This window comes from Hibiscus syriacus, unplaced genomic scaffold (genome assembly GCF_006381635.1).
Source record: "Hibiscus syriacus cultivar Baekdansim isolate YM2019G1 unplaced genomic scaffold, ASM638163v2 tig00111671_pilon, whole genome shotgun sequence".
NCBI classification, from domain to species: Eukaryota; Viridiplantae; Streptophyta; class Magnoliopsida; order Malvales; family Malvaceae; genus Hibiscus; species Hibiscus syriacus.
The window spans coordinates 1548908-1569479 of record NW_024063152.1 but is presented as its reverse complement, the minus strand read 5'-3'; the positions used below and the strand labels follow the sequence as shown (position 1 = coordinate 1569479).

The window sequence follows — 20572 nt, the reverse complement described above, 5'->3', positions numbered from 1 at the left end:
TTCTGATCAGATACAAACAAACACGAAACTCTAAGGAACTTACCTTTCGTTTCACGTATAAATCCAACCTTGTCCGATAAAATCCAGCTAGGACTGCGTTTACACGCCAATTCAATGTCAATATTTCAATCATTTATCCAAAAAAAATAGTTTCGATACATACTTACTTTCTTCTATGGAGTATATTCTTAATATTTCCTTCACCATCAAACAGATGCATGTTACTCGTGTTGACTTTTGTTGTTAGCTTCAACTTTTCTAACAAAACATCGTCTGCCATCTTCTCTTTCATGATGACCTCAAAGATAATCTTACCGTTGCATTGTTTACATTCATATTTCTACAAATCATACACAATAAAAGTTATTACAAAATTTTTTGAAAAAATAGTTTTGAGAGTAGCAGAAGATACCTCAAATGAATCTTCTTTGGACAAGATGGAATCCAAAGTCTTTTTATACATATCAGCACTTAAACCTACAGGTAATTCTGTGATTCTGACTGTTGTCTCTTCGGTCTCTATCACTCCACTAATAATGTAAGAGGAATTTGATGTAGGGACTTCGTCGATCTCTCCCCCAAAACCTTATACCAAGGTTCATGGGCACCATTGATCAAAAGTAACCTTGTTATCCAGCAACAGCTTTAAATTAGTCACTATTTCTCTTGGATCATACTTAGGAACAAAAGAACTCCACCCCGTCCCAATTCCTTCACTCCCATTAACAAGAACCAATGGTAAAATTGGTACATACCTAAAAACCAAGAAAAAGACATCATTAACGTTATATTATACATGGTTAACAATGCAAAATATTACATGGTTAACAATGCAAAATATTAGCTATTCTAAATTTACCAGCGAGGCTCTACTAAACGATCATCAACCTCTAAGTAGTCCAGCAAACTATCATCAACCTCCGGAAATAAGTAACGAGTAATAGGAGCAAGTTGAACAGATAGGTATCTAGGTTTTGCTGCATCTTTTCCACCCTTTAATGTGAAAATAATAGGTTTTGTATTAGAATAGAAAAGAGTAGAAGATAATTTTTAAAATCAAGATGATCATCAACTAACCTCGTCGTGTGTGCCAAATATTCCGCTAGGCATTAGAAGGTTTATGTTGTTACTACCAACAAAATCTTTTGCCATTGAAATAATTGTACCATGTATACTTTGCACACCGTGACGGTAACGAGAATGTTCGGAAACATAACCTGAAAACTCTGAAACCTTTATCGCTTCTGTTAAGTTCTTTGTAAAAGAACAGAAAATGATCTTTCGTTGAGTAGTCTTAAAGCCATCAAAAACAGAAGCGATTGACCTCTTGTTATCAAGCATGGAGAAATGAACAAATTCTTCTTGATGAATCGAGCATAACTGATTTTCTTCACACTGAGATCAAGCTGGTAACTAGGCTGAAACATCATGAATTTTACAATTTAGAATCTAGAATCAATTTTTTGTTAGAATTATATAACTATGTTAGAATAACCTCATAGTCTCGCAGCCATTCTTTCCTCTTGTTCTCCATTTTCTTACTAAATGCCAGCTCCAATGCCTTCTGGTCTTCGACACCTTCCCATATAACACTTTCAAACGATTTTCTATTTCTCCAAAGTATTTTCTCCTTCTCTTTTGTGATTGATCCCAACCCCTACAATGAAAAAAAAATGAAGTATGACTACAAAACATAAACAACAGATAGCTGAGTAAATCAATACTAGTTAATGGCAAACCTTTAAATAGTTGATCGACCATTCTTTCACCTTAAGCCCCATGCTTTTTCTCCACTCCTCGTATTCATGTAAGGAATCAAAATATTCCACCCTATTTTCCTCATTGTTTGTAACCTATATAAAGAAAGAAGATTAATTATAAAAAGACTATAAGTAAACATTTCATTGTTCACGTATAAAATTATTTGTCAAAAAATACATACTTGATAATAGGAGTAATAAAACACTGCAAGAATGACTCAATTTTCAGTAATGATGGCCAGCATGAATGGAAAAAATTTATTAAAAGCCCTTTGATGTGAGACCCGTCAAGATCTTGATCAGTCATAATCATAACATGTCCATCTCAGAGTATCTACATTCTCGTACTCTTTCCTCAATTCGAGTCCAAGAATACGCTTGATATTCTTCAATTCAGTGTTTTTCATCAGCTCATCAATAGTGGTCGTGCTCGCATTGCGAATTTTACCTCGCAATGGATAAACACCATAGTATTTTTTTCTACAACATTAAGCCCAACCTCCTGCAAAACAAAAATTGCATTAAAAGATTAAGATAATACATCAATTTTCATTTTTCGTTTGCTCAATAATAATTACTTTACTAATAATTAAAACAATACAGCTAAGAACATGGAAATAAAATGGAGTGTTGCAATCACACTACCTACAGACATTGAAAACAACACATTTAACAAAATAGCATACAATACAACAAAGAACACCTAAATTCAAACTAAAGATATAAGCAATTTGTCACATGAAAACAGATTAACTAAAGACACATATTTAATGCTAACAATAAAATAGTCAATCTCATTGAAAATAACAGTTAACCTTCATGGATGAGAGTTCTTATTACAAATCAATGCGACCCTCGAATCACATCCAACAATCTCCATTCCATTTTTTCTTCTGAAACACACAGTTTCTCATTGAAAATGGCTTTAAGCTCAACAATATTGGAATGCAAAATTCCAAAGAAGCCAAGGAACATACCACTAATCCTCCATTGACATCTATTAATATCTATCCACACCATGTCAAGCTTGACGAACATTTGGATGACCGTTCACATTGAACTTCCTAGAGTTCTCTGAGGGTGCCAACCCCACCACACCCCCTCTAATAATTTTTACACTACTATCAACTTCACAAATAAAGGGGAGACCCACATATTGATTTCTGAATTAAATTCGAGTCTTCAAATGCATTAAGTCAATACATAGATTGTAATGTACATAAAAAAAAAACCGATTTAATATTATTCCATTTTTTCTTCTTCTGAAGCGCAATACGGTTTCTCATAATCCATATTGTCCACAAGCTTCGCAGAAAGCATTTCATCTTTTCCTAATAATTCTCACTAAGGGAGCATTAACGCATTGACACACAAAATCTCTTATAGAATGCAACATCACCGAAGTTAGTCCCCACCACTGGAAAGTTATCGACCATATTATCCATAAAAAATAGTAGTCCATAAGGATATGTTATCAGTCCTAACAAACTCAACACCATTCACACAGAAAGTGGAACGCTCCTATATCTTCCCAAAGGCTGATATTCACATCCCTTGATTCCAAGGATGTTGCTCCAAATAGTTGGTGTATTACACATCTAATTAGTGTTTGCTATCCATGTCAAGCCACCATCACCAGATTTTTCTACACTAAAACGTCTTTATAAAGAGTCTCTCTCGTTCTTGTACCCCAGCACACTCTCCTAATAGATTCAAGGTTCTATTAATCAATCAGCAGATCTCAATACCCCGTGCAAATGTTGGTTTAGATATGACCTTCTATCTGACCTTCAATATATTTCTTATTACATTGCTTCAACTCTATAAGAATTCCCTCCTCAGTTTCTCAAACTCATTCAACTAGTATAGGGACTCGAAAGATTGACAAATAGAATAAAGGAATGGTGTATACTACTATTGATGTATGTCTCTCTTTAAACTTTCTAATAATAGACTTCAATGTAGACAATCTTCTAAAATTATCTCCAAGTTGAATTCCAAGATAGTTAAAAAGAAACCTCCTCTCACTATCGATGACATCTGCCACCTTCGCAACCCTTTCATCATCTACCTTATCATGGAAAAACTTCGACCTCAAGTAATTAATTTTCAGTCCAAAGAGATTAAGTAACCTTTTAATGGCTAGGCCTTAGACTATTCTGCTTCAAAGAAAATTATGGTGGTGTTGCAAACTACATACGAGTAATCTCAAACCTCGAATTAGTCAAGACAATACCTTTAATTTGGAGCTTCTATGGCTTTCACACCATTAAATTGAAAGCTTCGACACCATAACAAATAAAACGGAGACAAAAGGTCACCATGCCTTAATCCACTCTCCATTCAAATTCCTTAGTTGGTGACCCACCGATACATGAGCCAAAGAAATACTCTTTGACCAACTTTTTTCCATAGCAGGATTATTTGATTTTATGATTATTCAGTCACTCAAGAGTTAAATAAGATGCACAAAGGTTAAAGCAAGCTCTTACTTGTACAAAAAAAAATAAAGAACACTTACTACAAGTGATTTTGCCGAATCCCCCTCGGTTAAAATGAGGTGCAGAGTTCAGAATTACGCCTCCTGCTTCAGCAGCATCGGATAATTTTGGAATATTGAGAATTCTTGAACTTCTACCGAGCTGCTTATATCTTTGCCAATCTTACCAATTCATCAATTTCAACATAAACTGCATCATTCAAGAGCCAAATTAATTAATAAATTATTACTTGCCCTGACCTGAATAGAAATTAGCATTTTGAAAACTAACCTTTCTCCAAAAAATCTTCTGAAAGTTCACATATAGAGCCGAACTTGCTCTGATCAAGTGTCAAAGTTTCTTTAGTTGAGAATCAAAAGTAGGGTTGTCAATAAGAGCATTGACAAAAACCCACATATTGTTCTTCACGTCAGCAACTTTCACATGATTCTTCTTCTTCCTCTTTTTCTTGTTTATTGATTCCATGACATATTTAGATATAAGATCAGTACGTGATCAACTGATCTGTTAAGTACAACAATATCAATATAGATTACTCTGTAAACTTTGAAAAATTTAAATGAATGAAAAAAATACCTGTTGAAATTGCCCTTCACTGAAACTCACACAAACTTCCCACCTCCCATTATCAACTTTCTCGTGCAAGCTGAAATAACAATATTTTAAATGAATCAATCTTTTTGTGTAACATCAAATTAACGAGTTAAATAAAATTTATAATACCTTAAGAGGGGTTCGGCTTCTTTTAGAGACAGCTTTAAGGTAACAGTCCATATTTGATAAATGAATTTTCAAGACTCTGTCCATTGAATTTGACCTCTACATTGCTACCAAGACAAGCAGCTAAGTCGAATACTCTTTTTTTCATCAATGCAATCATATCGCTTTCCAATTCAATCATATTAAACTTAGCTAAGTCTGGCCCTCCCATTATCAACTTTCTCGTGCAAGCTGAAATAACAAAATTTTAAATGAATCAATCTTTTTGTGTAACATCAAATTTAACGAGTTAAATAAATTTTAATACCTTAAGAGGGGTTCGGCTTCTGTTTTAGAGACAGCTTTAAGGTAACAGTCCACATATTTGATAAATGAATTTTCAAGACTCTGTCCATTGAATTTGACCTACATTGCTACCAAGACAAGCAGCTAAGTCGAATACTCTTTTTTTCATCAATGCAATCATATCGCTTTCCAATTCATCATATAAACTTAGCTAAGTCTGGCTTAAATGTAATTCTGGTCCAAATTTTCCTCTTCACCGCATTCTTCAATAATAGGTTGAGTCCTTAGCCTCATATTGTCTGTGAACTTCTGTTACAAGATATAATTTAAATTTAAAATTTTACTTTGTTAACTAAAACATAAAACCATTCACAATCAAAATAAGAGATGAAAACAAAATTCTTACTAGTATACTAATTTAACGTTTCTATTACTAAATAACCAGAAATTATAAAGAAAAAACGCATCAACAATTGACTAATTATTACCAAAGGACAGATTCATTTGTCACTGCATTAACTACTTATCTGTAAAATTGAAGGTTTGAATAATAAAATCATGATTTTATATTCTATTCTATGATACATTTAAAACAGTTTATAATAAGTTCAAAACAATTGAGTAATAAATGAGAAATTGATGTTTAAAGTAAGCTACATGCAAAGTTTTTAAGGGCATTTAACTATAATATTGGCAAACAATTTACCAATATCGTGCATGTGTTTTGAATATATAGACATTTAGCACTCAAGTTAATGACTAGATTGATGAAAAATGGGATTATGCGATCAATCCGAAGGTCAGGTGCATATGATCTAATCTATACAAATTAATTGCATCCATGAACAAGATTTAGGAGATGTTTAATATGATATAATGAGCTAAACACTTGTTTAATTCAAAAGAATCCTCTTCCAATGAAAATTCCCAACTATCAATCTCCAAGAACTGCTTCAAAAACTTGGATGAACTGAAGAACTATATGTGTCATATAACACTTACAAATTCAGTCTTGATTAATCTAAGACGATTAAAAATAGTATTTATTTTAAGTTTACTCAATTTTTGGATCGAGGGATGGCAATTCAACAGCTCCAGAACGAACAACCAGAAAAGCAAAAAGAAGAACCGATACCGCTATAATAACCTGAAGAACCCAACACAAACTCATCGAAAGCCTCCAAAATTTGGAATACGGATTACTAAACAACCAACAAAAACATCAGTCAATCAACCCTACCACAAAATTCTTCGAAAAACCAGAAAAATTTCACCTCAACAGACCACATCAACCAAGGATAAAAACACAAACCACATAATACAATTGACAGTAACACCAGCCCACCCCAAAGCCTCCACAAATGAGCAAACAAGAACTGCATGACTCCAAAACATCAAGCACAAAAATCCTCAAGAACAACATCCTAACCTTCTGAATGATAAATCCACCATAACCACCTCGGAAACAAGATTACAACACCATGGACATCCAAAAAACACTCCCTTCACCCTCTCATCAAAGAAACCTATATAGTCCTAGACTCACTCCACAGACAATAATCTGAACAAATTACACACTTAAGAAATCGATCCAGACCCCCGCTGCAATCGAATAAAAAACACAAGCTAAGATGTTCTCAAAGACCGAAAGCAATCACCTAAACAACCCCAACAATACTCTAACTAACGTCAACGCATAACTAACGACAAAAGCTTCTATAGAACCACAGTTTCAGGACTACCAACCATAAGTCCAAGTTGCCTACCTAAAGATTGTTAACTAAAACATAAACCACATTCACAATCAAAATAAGAGATGAAAACAAAATTCTTACAAGTATAATAATTTTACATTCTATTACTAAATAAATTATTAATATAAAATTAACTTTAACAATTAAAATAAAATTACCTGTTTATAATGCTTCCTTCGTTTTCCATCGGCGGTCTCCACGACAAACTCAGTCGAAAATATATTTGTAATCTTCGCTCCAAAACCATATCGACCACCTCGGATCCTTTTGACATCGTCGTCGAAATTACTTCCCGTCAAAAGCTGACCAAAATATATTTCCGGCACGAAAACTCCTCCTTCCTCCTCAACCGGAATACCCTCACCATTATTATAAACCGATATCAAATTGAGCGGAACGTCAATGTTTACCATAATAGAATCCATAGATGGACAACGCCATCTAACATCCGCAGCATTAACCAAAATCTCGTCAAAAGTTTGCAACAGACCAGGGACAAAGCTAACTTCACGGTATACCATCTTCTCATCCTCAAAAACCCAAAGAAATTCAGTAGTCCGATGGATTGAGCTGATAAACACTTCTGGCCGCTGCAAGATAAATTGATCGAGACTTTTTCTGGAAAACATGATTTTTAAAGTTTTACTAATAGAGCAGAACCCAAAAAGACAAACAAAAACTGTCTTTAGTGGCAGTGGCCAAGCCAAATAAATCGTTTAAAGAGGAGACAGAGTGAAAACCCGGCCGTTATGTAGCATCTGAGAACAAGAAAGCAGACATGCTTTGCTTTCCTCCAATTCTGCCACCACGAACGGAATCTTTGCTTTACTCGGACAGAACACAAAATCGTTCAAAGAGGAGACAGGGTGAAAAGCCGGCCGTTATGTAGCATCTGAGAACAAGAAAGCAGACATGCTTTGCTTTCCTCCAATTCTGCCACCACGAACGGAATCTTTGCTTTACCCGGACAGAACACAAAATCGTTCAAAGAGGAGACAGAGTGAAAACCCGGCCGTTATGTAGCATCTGAGAACAAGAAAGCAGACATGCTTTGCTTTCCTCCAATTCTGCCACCGCGAACGGAATCTTTGCTTTACTTGGACAGAACACGAGCTGAATCTGAGTAACCACTAAGGAATCTGAGCGACCGCACCTTCCCGTGGGAGAAAGAACCTTGCTTACTCTAGCCTTTTAACATCCCTGACCCCCAAAACTTGGAGTTAATTTTCTGTTAAATGCGAATTTATAAAAAATTTACATTCGACATATTAAATATAACTAGAATATTTAAAAGGATTACACAGATTGTATTTATTTTTTTCATCATATATGATAAGACTTTAAGTTAACTTTTAAGAACTAAAAATAATTATTTAAGTTATACTAAAATATATTTTAGAGTTGGGAACCACCTTAAATGATGATCAAGCTTTCTAATGAGTGTAGAATTCAAAAGTAACGTACTATCAAAAATTTAGTAATTAATACATTAATTATCGAAAAAATTCGAGTACTTTATAATATTTCATTATGATTAACTTACAAGTCAAATTCTCGTATAAGAAACAAGGTTCAAATTTAACTTGTCTTAATCGAACATTTTTAATCAATATTTATTTAATGAGCTAGACATTAAAACAATATATTTAAAATATAATATTAAATACATTATATATAATATTAATAAAAATATTCAATATGAATTATTATTTAAATATGTGTAATAATTTTTAAATAAGTAATAATTTTTAATAGTAAATTAACATTAAATAAACATATAAATACACCCAAATAATAATTATCTTAGTCAAATAGAATTCATTATCTCAAAATAGTTTTATCTGAAATTATAAGAACTAATAAATAATTATCAAACAAATGAAAATAATATTTTTATTAAAGTAATTATTATCATTGATAATATTCTTTTTTTCACGAAAATAAAGGACAAACTGAAATAAAATTTTGAATTTAAGTTTACCTTTAGAATTAAAGTCTTTCTCTATGCTGACACTGTTCTAAATTTGACTCAAACACCAAATCAGATTATTGTTCATTTATCGTTGATAACCGATTTTTTGTTTTGGCTTAATCTCCAAGCAAGTGCTCAAACTATACCTTTTTTTTCTAAATAGGTGCCTAAAATATTTTTTGGACCATTCATGTGCCTAACGTTATAAACACGTCCACTTTAAGTGTTCAGGACGTAACAGTCGTTAGTTTTTTCTATTAAGTGACATGTGTCACAATCTGATAAATTTTTAATTTATATTTTAAAAAATATTAAAAATATTATTATATTTATAACAAAAACTCTAATTTTGTTTAAATTACAAAAAAGCCTCAAAATCCCTAAAATCTCCAAATTCTAACACTAAACCACCGCCACCGCCCTTTTCGACCACGATCATCGTCGCCGATATAGTCTCTGACGTCATCCTAGTTATACACCGCCATAGTTGTCGTCGATTAGCGTCGGAATCGCGTGGGATCGCGATTTTTATCATAGGGTTTGCGGGGTATAAAAAGTCGATGGGTCATGATTTCATAGGGACTTTGGTCTATGGGGGAGGTGAGGTCGAGTGGAGCTTCGTCGACGACAAAGGGCAATGGTCAGCATAGGTTTAAGGGTTGAAATGAATGTCCTCAATGTTTTGGGGTTATTTCAATTTTTATGTGTTTTCTTTTTAAAAATATATATATTTTAATTTTTTATTTAATATAAAAAAAATCAAATTGTCATATTATGACACGTGTCACTTAACAGTGAAAATTAACTCTGTTGACAGCTCGGGCACCTAGAGTGGTACCGTTTGTAACGTTAGGCACCTGGATGGTCAAAAAATATTGTAGGCACCTATTATGGAAAAAATACTGTATGCACCTATTCGGGAAAAAATGTATAGTTTGGGCACTTATTTAGGTATTAAGCCTAAAAATTAACCCATTTTACTAAAGGTTTAAATATACAAAAGGTGTCCAACCTATTCCCTTTTTTCCAGTTTAATGTGTAACGTTTATTTCGTTCCAGTTTGACGCCTAACGTTTTATTCTGTCACTCAAACTGAGGCAAGCCATCGACAGACTGTTAGTTTTCTTCGTTAAGTGACATGTGTCACAATTCGATAATTTTAAAAATTTTATATAAAATAAGAACAGATTATATATTTTTTAAAAATTAACGTCGTTGACGATTCGGACACTTAAAGTGATTTAACGTTTAAAACATTAATCACCTAAATGGTCCGAAAAATTACTATAGGCGCCTATTCAAGAAAAAGTGCGAAAAATAAGTTCGGACACTTATTTGGGTATTAAGCCTTTTCTCTCTCTCTCTCTCTATATATGTATCGGAGTCTTGTGTTTTAAGGTTTGTTTTCATCAACTTTCAATTCTTTAAATTTATTTATTACTTAGTTAATCTATTATGGTTTTATCAATTCTTAGCTAAATCTTCTTTCCATGATCTAAACCCCATAACTAAGGTCAAAGATCTTCTGATGAAGCACCAGGAATACTTACTAAAATTGAAACTCCATTCATGAAAACTATGATGTTCCAGGAATAATTAATGATCTAAACACAAATAAAAATGCTTTGATGGTTGGCTTGCATTGCAGCATTCAACTAGACAGCATGAATCAAATCATCGGCTCTCCAAATACCACCCAACGGAGTTCAATCCAAATCCTGTCGCACTTTGCTGCCTCAAACACTTACGGTTAGAGTCTCGACTGCCTTGGAGATGTGCTGCCATAAAATCTAACTTTGGGGTGCATCAAAGTACCAGAAGCGAATATGGTATTTGCCAATACATTTGCTTCCCCCACTGCTGGAACAGAGAAAGAAGTGCACCCGATAACACCCCGGTTATTCAAATCATTTTCATAAACCCAATTCATCTTTGCAAAATCAAGGAGGATTCCAAAGATGCTCAGACACAGTTGCAGATCTGCACCAGACACAATGCGTTTAGCATAATGCACACTACTTCGTGAGAGTGGACAATGATCAACGAGTGGACAATGATCAACCAGAATAGTCCAACCTTTAAGTTCAACATTGAAGGCACCCAATTGACCTCCTCTAAAAACACAATAAACTCCGTTGGTATAGGCAGCATCAATAGCACGATTAAACCGATCAAAACCATCAAACTCAAAAGTCTTCCATGAACAATCACCGGCAGAACATAACTTAATACAAATTTTTCCATTTTCACTCCACAAAAGAAAGATGGTACATTTTGGGGATGTTGCATTCAAGGCAGACGTCGCCACCTGAAATGTGGGAGACCCCCTAAATCGGAAGCCTAATTACCTCAGTTGTTAACGGAGAGTACAAAAGAGGGACTCTTTTTTTTCTTCAATAAAGCTGTACACTTTGAAAAGAACCCACCCATATAAAGAAGCACAAGGTCGGGCATCAAGGAAAGTAGATACTCTAGTCCTCTGCTCCTTTCTTCGACAAGTACTCTCTGGAAAGAGGGTCCAGCCGGCACTCACCTTGAATTAGATACAAAGAGGCATAACGCCAACAAAATTTCATTGCCCAGGGAGTTCACCAATAGCAGGAATACAAGTGTTTGGGACTGACCAAGCCTTGCAAACTGCTCGTATCCGGCTTCGATCTACCCAACGCAAACGTCCAATTATACGTTCAAGGATGTCGAGGGGGAGATCCGACCAATTGGGCCCATGTCTACTCAGTCGCCGCCTCTTTGAAATCCGTTTTTCCTTAAAATTTCTCATACCAGTCGTAGTCATCTCTCCTATTGAGATAATTCTGAGGATTTTCAAGGAAATGCGCAAGACTATTGGCCTGAAAATAGCACAAAGCAAAGAGGCGCCAAGATTGCAGACACCAAAATCTAATTTAATGCAGCCGAGCAGCCCCGCTAGTCCTGAAAATATTATGGCATAAAGGCAACATAATATGATCGTCTAGATTAGGGAGTAACTAATTTGTACAAGGCAGTTAAGGGGAAAAGCTTCATAGAAAACATATAAAGAGATTTCGCATGAAAAAATATACAGCATTTGTACAATACTAGCAATTAAAAAAAATCAAAATCAACCACTCTCCTTTCAGATTGTGTTGTTACAGACCAGACTGAGGTCAGGGGAGAACTAATCTCATACAATACAGCTATGCTCAGGTAATAGTGCAGCTATGAACTGAAATTACTCGACAGAGTAAGGAAGGTGAGGGATTACTCGTGCATGTAACAAAAGTGTGATCAAGTGACTCGTAGTTGACGGGCAAGAGACGAAAGGTGGGAGATTTGCATGACAGGGTTCCTGGGAATTCTGTCTAAATCATCAATATTTTCAAAATTCTTATTTTTCCCTCCAATAATGCTAATCTAAGCCAGTTAAAACCTGCCAATCCCAAATCCTAATTAAAACATGCAAAACAAAACAAAAACAAAATAATACTTAACAAAAGTAGATGGAAGGAATTGATTTACCATTGATGATTTTGGGGAGGGACTCTGAATTTCAAGATGGCTGTAAAAGGGGCTGCTTCTGGAAAGCTAAACCAGAAGTTTCGGAAATAATAATAATAAAAAAATCGAAATTTGGGGAAGTTAAATCAATCACCGAACAAAACTCGCACTTTGTGTTGGGAGCTTTGGATTAAGGTATGAATGGACCGGCACCGAAGCGAACCGCCGATTAAGGCATTGAGTATTGAAATCGCCCTACCCATGAAACACCTATAAATTAAGAACAAAGACAAGGAAGTCTAGCTTTGCGGCGGAGTAGAAATGAAGGTTTACGGCGGCACCAATTAGGGTTCAAATGAAATAAACAAAAGAATACCAAACTTTATTTGTTGGGTTGAAATTGCCCTACCCACGAAACAACTATAAATTAAGAATATAGACAAGGAAGAAGCTTAGCGGCGGAGGAGAGACAATTGCAGAAATTTTGGGAAATTTACAAAACTTGCATAAGATAAAACTCCAACTTAATATTAGAAATTTCTAAAATAGATTTTATTATTAAACCAAAATCATTTGTAGAGTTTGGAATCTCTTAAAATATTGATTAAAAGTAATAAAAAATAGCATCATTTTTATAATGGATCTAAATATAATTGATTTTAAATTTAATTAAATATTATTTCTATTAACTATATAATATTATTTAACGCAATATAGTGATTAAATAATAATTTATGTTTTATGCTCCAAGTTTTATTTTTTAGAATTTTAATTTCTATTTTTAGGCATAATTAGAATGTGTATAGGTTGGGTTGGATCGAGTTTTCGATTAACCCGAGAAAAATACATTTCCCATCAAAAATTTGATTCAACCCTAGTTTATGGTGACTCCACCCGACCTAAAACCCGACCAGTCTTTTAAAATAAAACATGTATTTGATCCAACACAAATATATAAACATATATAATATTTTTAATTTTATTTGATAAAATAAGGATCTAATTGAATATATATATAGAGAGAGAATAATAATAATGCAATTATCTCTAAATATATAATGTATACTTACATTTTTTTTTGGATTGGGTCGGTCGAATATTTCTTCCAAAATCTGAACTCGAACTTATCTTCTAAAAACCTGATCCAACTCAAACTTGAATTTTGAAAGAAAAAAACATAAGCCACAAGGAGACCCTCTCGTCGAAGACCATCAAGTTTGAGTCTTGTGCCCATTCCTAGGCATAATTTTAAAAAATACGCCTAATATTTGATTAAATAGTCATTTAATTTCTTTTTTTCTTTAAGCATTTTAGGTAAGATAACTTCTAACGTTTAACTAAATAATCACTTTGACCTTATTCTTTTTTTAGCATTTTGACCAACTAATGTTTAATATTTAAGACAAAATATTCATATTTTGGAATATTAATTGTTTTGTTGACTTTGATTATCATTCATTGAGAGACCTTTTTATCTCAAAATAAAATTAGATGCCAAAATACTCTAAAATATAATACCAAAGTAACTACTTCATCAAATAATACAATTTTTTAATATTATGTCTTTATTTTACAATCTTGTATCGATCATAGTTTAATTTAATTAATATTATTAGTGAATTAATGTGGTTAGTAAATAATATATTGTAACTTTGAGCAGATGATGAGTATGGACGAGGGTGATATAATTGAATTTTTTTAAGAAAAAGGTGGACCCAATAGAAAATGATTTGTATAGTAGTTCTCCCACCTAACTGTATCAATGAAGGGTTGATTTTCTGTTGTAGGGTTGTTAAAACATTATTCGTTGAAATAAGGTCTAATCGAAATTATTTTCTGGTTTAGTGTGAATGCTACAATACCTGTTGGAAGTCGTTGGGACACAATGCGTCTTTGGAAAGTCGCCGAGAACACAGTGTGTCTTCGGAAAAGTCGCCGGAAGACATTGCGTCTTCACTAAAAGCCTTTCAAGTAATAATTGTCATATGTGATTCTTAACCTTGCTTGTAGTCGCACGAACCAAGTGGTCTATGTGGTAAAGGAATAAATGTTATTCCTCTACTATAGAGCGTTGTTTTGTTGAATCTCTAAACTATTAAAAGTTATAATGAATCTTTCGACTATTAAAAGTTATAAAATAATCATCGATTATAGGGCGTCACTTTGTTGAATTCTTCTACTCTTAAAAGTTATAGAACAATGTCATTTAGTTAAAGAATATTGTAACATTTAATAGTCGGAAGACTTAACAAAGTAGCATTTTATAGTCGATGAATTATTTGTGTAATTTATCCTTTAAATAATAATTTTCATATGTAATAATTTCTTATCTTGCTTGTAGGTTATATTAAATAATTATTCTTCAAGTCAATAAATAATGAAAAATAAATAAAAGAAATCAAACCAATTCATAATAATAGTAATAATAAATTCTAAAATTATTTCAGTTTATGCTTCATTTTATTTGCTATTATATTTTTTGAAGTCTCCTTAGCTCCTTTTTGTCTGAATGATATCTTAAAATCCTTTTGTTTAAGCTAGATGTGGAGATTTCCTGTGATAATATATACGTATGTAAGTTGATAGTATACGTATATGTATATGCAAGACAAAAGCTAAAATTTGTGCTTTGATGGGCTCAAAACTGTTGCAGTTTATATTCTGGCTAAAATAATTGGTATTTGTTAAGATTCTTGCTGGTTTTGAAAAGGGGATGAGTGTTTTGTGTGTGTGTGTGTGTGTGTGTTAAGGTTGGATTGCTACATAGGTAAAAGGGGTTTATTGCACTTGATTTTTTGTGGGTATTTGTGAGTTTGTACTGTCTTCATGGTGCAGTTAATGTTAGAGGTTGTTTTAAATATTTGTTGTCTCAGTTGAGTTTTAGTAACATCTTTTTGTCCTTTTGCAATGTAGATAAATGATTGGCTGTGAGGTGGAAAATTAGGAGGACACTCTTTTGTCTTAAAGATGGCTTCTGGGGGCACGGTGCCTACTTCTGGTGTAACAGAATCTAGTGCTGCTGGTGTCGAGAAGTTACCCGAGGAGATGAATGACATGAAAATTAGAGATGAAAAAGTATGCATTTTTGAACGCTCCTTTTTGTTCCTTTTACCATTGTGATTCCCTGCTTGCATTTCTAATCATTTAATTTAATAATTACCGAGTACTACTCGCTTTCATTAGTAAACCAAAAAGAAAACGAAATGCTTCTATGACTCATGGATCATCTCTAATTTTAGGAAATGGAAGCAACAGTTGGATGGTAATGGGACAGAGACAGGGCATATAATTGTGACAACGATTGGTGGTAGAAATGGTCAGCCGAAACAGGTATTACTTCTCTCTGCTTTGAGATTTAATTGCAGTGATTAAACGTTAGACATTAGTTATCCTTCTTCCCCATTTTCTTTCATTACATGACATCTTCTAATATAACACTATAAATTCCAGACTATAAGTTACATGGCTGAGCGTGTGGTTGGACATGGATCATTTGGAGTTGTCTTCCAGGTAAGAAACACTTGTTTGCTTCGCGAAAGGTGGCATAACTTGCTAATCATCATTTTTAGGTTATATGGATGTTCATTGTTTCTTTTTTCTTTTCTTTTTAAAGGCAAAGTGCTTGGAGACAGGTGAAACTGCTGCTATAAAGAAGTTCTTCAAGATAAGAGGTACAAGAACCGTGAGCTGCAAACAATGCGACTTCTTGACCACCCAAACGTTGTGGCTTTGAAACATTGCTTTTTTTCTACAACAGAGAAGGATGAACTTTATCTCAATTTGGTACTTGAGTATGTACCTGAAACTGTTCATCGTGTTATTAAGCACTATAACAAGTTGAACCAAAGGATGCCATTGATATATGTGAAACTTTATACATACCATGTACATGTTGGTGTTTAAAATTTTGGTTTTTCGTGTTCTTTTTAATTGAATCATCTCAGATGCTAATAAAAGTTGATGTTTGGTAGATATTTAGGGCTTTGTCTTACATCCATCGCAGCATTGGTGTGTGTCATCGGAACATCAAACCTCAAAACCTTTTGGTATGTTCAAATATCTCTTTCTACTGTGACATTTGCCTCGTTTTTTGATTTTAATAGAACCCCTTACCTGCAAAGTGAATGAACTTGTCATGTCAATCCAAGTTTTTAAGTTCAAGTTCAAACACAATCAAATCAAAATAAAGTTCATTCATCCATAGAAGGATCGAGAGGAGGAGGAGGGTAACGAGCTCGCATCTCAATAGTGAGAGCATCCATGCGTGCTAGCATCGTCGACTGAAACTCCATATGTTGAGCTTCCAAATTGTCTAAGCGCTGATTCATCGCTTCATTGTTTGCAGTAAGATGAGATTCAATGGAAGAAAAACGTAAATCAAATGTCTCCATGATAGATCGGAAGTATGGAGGCACTTGATCTTCTTGCAGAGCTGGTTCCGGTGCCGGAGGAGCATCGTCGGGAACTTCCTCATCGATGTCTCGCATGAGCTGCTGGAGTTCAGAATCATCGTCCGTATCCGGTGCTGGTGGAGGAATGCGAGAAGAGCTAGGAGCAGCTCGTGAAGAACTAGCTCCCGGAGTTTGCTTACCGGGTCGAAAAACCCATAAGTCAGTGACCTCATCCAATTTCCAATCCGCTTTCTTTAAGGATGTGATATTGATTTGGTTTTGAAGTGGGATAGGATTGTCGAGGGAGACATCTAGGCCAAGTTTGATAAAGAGATTGCTTAGAAGACAACCATAAACTAAGGTTTCGATATGCTTTGAAGGGATAATGTTTATGGTATCGACAAGCTCACTAAAAACAATATGTGGAAAATTTATTTTCTTTTTTATTCTTTATACAGTGCATCCACCATAAGTCCCTAATACGTAGTGTAGAGTACCTACCTCCGGATGGTCTAAACCACCAAGAGATCATTAAGTGGAGAAAACGATCGTGATGAGATCTAAAGGTACTGACACTAGCATTAGGAAGATATGGATATTCCACATCTTCTCTCTCATTATACAAACCATCGTCATCTAAACCAAAATGTGTGGCTATAGTTTTGGAGTCAATAGTAATATATTGTCCTAATAGATAGGAACGGATAACTATAGTTCCACATTGAGTTGTGTTTTGAATACAAACCGCATTGGAATAAAAAATGCTGACAAGTTGGTGAAAAACGATAGGTTGAAGAGAAAAAAGTTTATCAAACTTCCATATTCTAAGAATAGGGAGGTATTCAAAGTCAATTTTTGATCATTGCTTGTAGTGAAGGAATACGCTCTTCCCTAATTCTATAGGTTTGGAAAGAATTCATGTACCTAGAGTACAATTCATCTCTTTGATTTTTAGGCATGTTAAAACAAGTATTGAAGATGGTTTTAGGAGGATTGTTTGGGTTTTGTGGTTGGGGAATGGGAGGTCAATTTTGGTTGGATCGACTCGAGGATGACCTAGGGCGTTTGGGGTTTGACATGATTAAGGAAAAAAATGGGATATCACCTGCAATTAAAAACATATGTATGCACAAAAATCAATCCCAAAACTCAAATGAGTCCTTAATAATTCATGGTTCTCTAACATAATCCTAATGGGCAAAGTTTTGAAAACTATTTGAAAATAATATCATAATATGTATATTTTTCATTAAAACAACACAATTGAATAAAAAAATATTACTAATTTTCGATTTTTTTTAATTCGAAATTTAACAAAAATTTGAGAAATTGTGTGTTTTTGACGAAATTGATTGTTAAAACTAATTTAGAATCATCATATAACCAATGCCCGATAATTATTTCAAACTAGAACTAATCTAAACTAGTCCTAAGTTCAAAAATCAATAAAATAGAGGTTTTTGAAAAATTACCTTGAAAAATTTGGATTGAGTGGAATGGGGAGATGTTTTGCGCTATTTAATGATTGTACCAGGTTTAGGAGATGAAAAACTTGAAGAATCCGATGATTTTCCGTTGATTTTGAGCTAAAATAGAGATTGAGGGTGAGCGGGGTCGAACGACAGGAGTGTTTAGTATTTTAGGGTTTTAGAAAAATGAAGAAGATGAAGCATTTTAACCCAAAACCCGACGAATGCATCGGTGCATGGTCTTATGCATCGATGCATATTCAAGGCATGCATCGGTGCATCATGGTGATGCATCGATACATATTCAAAGGGATGCATCGATTCACTGTCAGTGCATCGATACATGAAGCACAAAAATGTCAAAAATCCGTTTTAAACACTCAAAAATGCTAAATTAATAGGCTCTAGTGGTATTGACAACTCATATATCAAAAATTAATTATGTTTAATCAATCAAATTAATCTTTAAACATCATTTGATCAAACAATTAATTTTCACCAAAAATCATAAACCCCCTAACTAATAGCAAGAATGCAATAAAAAATTATTACTATAAGCATTTTTCATTTATTCTTAAAAGTGCTAAAATTATTTTAAACACTAAGTGAAGATAGGTCAGTTAAACCTAATTATCTCCTAAATGTCCAAAATCTTTCCTTATCTAAGGGTTTTATAAAGATATTCGCTAATTGTTGCAAAGTATCAACAAATTCTAGAACTACATCTTCCTTAGTGACATGGTCTCTAATGAAGTGATGTCTAATTTCAATATGCTTAGTTCTAGAGTGTTGGATGGGATTTTTAGTGAGACAAATAGCACTAGTATTGTCACACTTGATAGGAATAGTACCTACTTCAATTCCATAATCAAAAAGTTGTTGTTTCATCCATAAAACTTGTGCACAACAACTACCGGCTGAAATGTATTCCGCTTCAGTGGCAGATAATGCAACACAATTTTGTTTCTTTGAAAACCAAGAAATCAGCATATTTCCAAGGAATTGTCAAGTATCGGAGGTGCTTTTCCTATCTAATTTGCATCCTCCATAATCCGCATCAGAAAAAGCATGCAAGCTAAAGCTATAGTCTCTAGGATACCAAAGTCCTATACTAGGAGTGTCCTTAAGGTATCTAAAGATCCTCTTAACGGCTATTAAATGTGATTCTTTAGGATATGATTGAAACCTAGCACACAAGCAAACACTAAACATAATATCCGGTCTACTTGCGGTTAGATAAAGCAATGAACTAATCATGGATCTATATAATTTAACATCCACACATTTACCTCCTTCATCCAAGTCAAGCTTTGTAGATGAACTCATTGGAGTGGCATAAGGTTTCCCATTTTCCAATCCAAATTTCTTGAGCATATCCTTGACGTACTTAGCTTGATTGATGAAGATGCCATCTTTTCTTTGCTTGATTTGGAGTCCCAAGAAATATGAGAGCTCCCCCATCATGCTCATTTCGAACTCACTTTGCATTAGCTTAGAAAATTCTTGGCAAAGAACATCATTAGTAGAACCAAATATTATATCATCAACATAAATTTGAACTACTAATAAATCTTTACCTTTATGCTTTAAAAATAATGTAGTGTCAACCTTTCATTTTGAAAAACCTTTTTCAATTAAAAAATTTGACAATCTTTCATACCAAGCTCTAGGAGTTTGTTTTAAGCCATAAAGAGCTTTTGTCAATTTAAAAACATAATTCGGAAATTTTGAATCTTCAAAACCTGGAGGTTGTTCCACATACACTTCTTCTTTTATAAAACCATTTAAAAATGCACTTTTAACATCCATTTGATATAATTTAAATTCATTGAAACATGCAAATGCCAATAACGTTCTAATTGCTTCCATCCTAGCTACGGGAGCGTATGTTTCATCATAGTCTATGCCTTCTTCTTGAGTATAGCCTTGAGCAACAAGTCTAGCCTTGTTCCTCACTATATTACCACTTTCATCAAGCTTATTTCTAAAAACCCATCTAGTACCTACAATAGATTTATTACTAGGCCTTTCAACTAATGTCCATACTTTACTTCTCTCAAATTGATAATTCTTCTTGCATAGCATCCATTGTTCATCTTTAATGCTTCTTTGATGTTTTTAGGCTCTATGCATGAAATAAATGCAACATAATTACAAATATTTCTAAGAGAAGATCGAGTAGTTAGCCCTTTGGATGGATCACCTATAATTTCACCATCCTTGACATAGTTGTACTCTCTTGG

General features: G+C 33.9%; 1 protein-coding gene and 1 pseudogene across 1 annotated transcript; one reads left to right on the top strand and one right to left on the bottom strand.

Annotated features, from left to right (window-relative positions):
- Positions 1-598: 598 nt before the first annotated feature.
- Positions 599-7733, bottom strand: LOC120167338 (annotated as a pseudogene).
- A 7656-nt stretch (positions 7734-15389) lies between these two features.
- Positions 15390-16225, top strand: LOC120167227 (shaggy-related protein kinase alpha-like). Its single transcript, XM_039176304.1, has 4 exons — positions 15390-15544; positions 15709-15799; positions 15920-15979; positions 16083-16225. The coding sequence occupies exons 1-4, from the start codon at positions 15537-15539 to the stop codon at positions 16200-16202; spliced, it is 279 nt and encodes a 92-aa protein (XP_039032235.1). The 5' UTR covers positions 15390-15536; the 3' UTR covers positions 16203-16225.
- Positions 16226-20572: the final 4347 nt, after the last annotated feature.

Coding starts and splice junctions, on each gene's coding strand:
- LOC120167227 (XM_039176304.1), top strand. Junction 15,800..15,919: donor GAAATGGTCAGCCGAAACAG/GTATTACTTCTC, acceptor TATAAATTCCAG/ACTATAAGTTACATGGCTGA. Junction 15,980..16,082: donor CATTTGGAGTTGTCTTCCAG/GTAAGAAACACT, acceptor TTCTTTTTAAAG/GCAAAGTGCTTGGAGACAGG.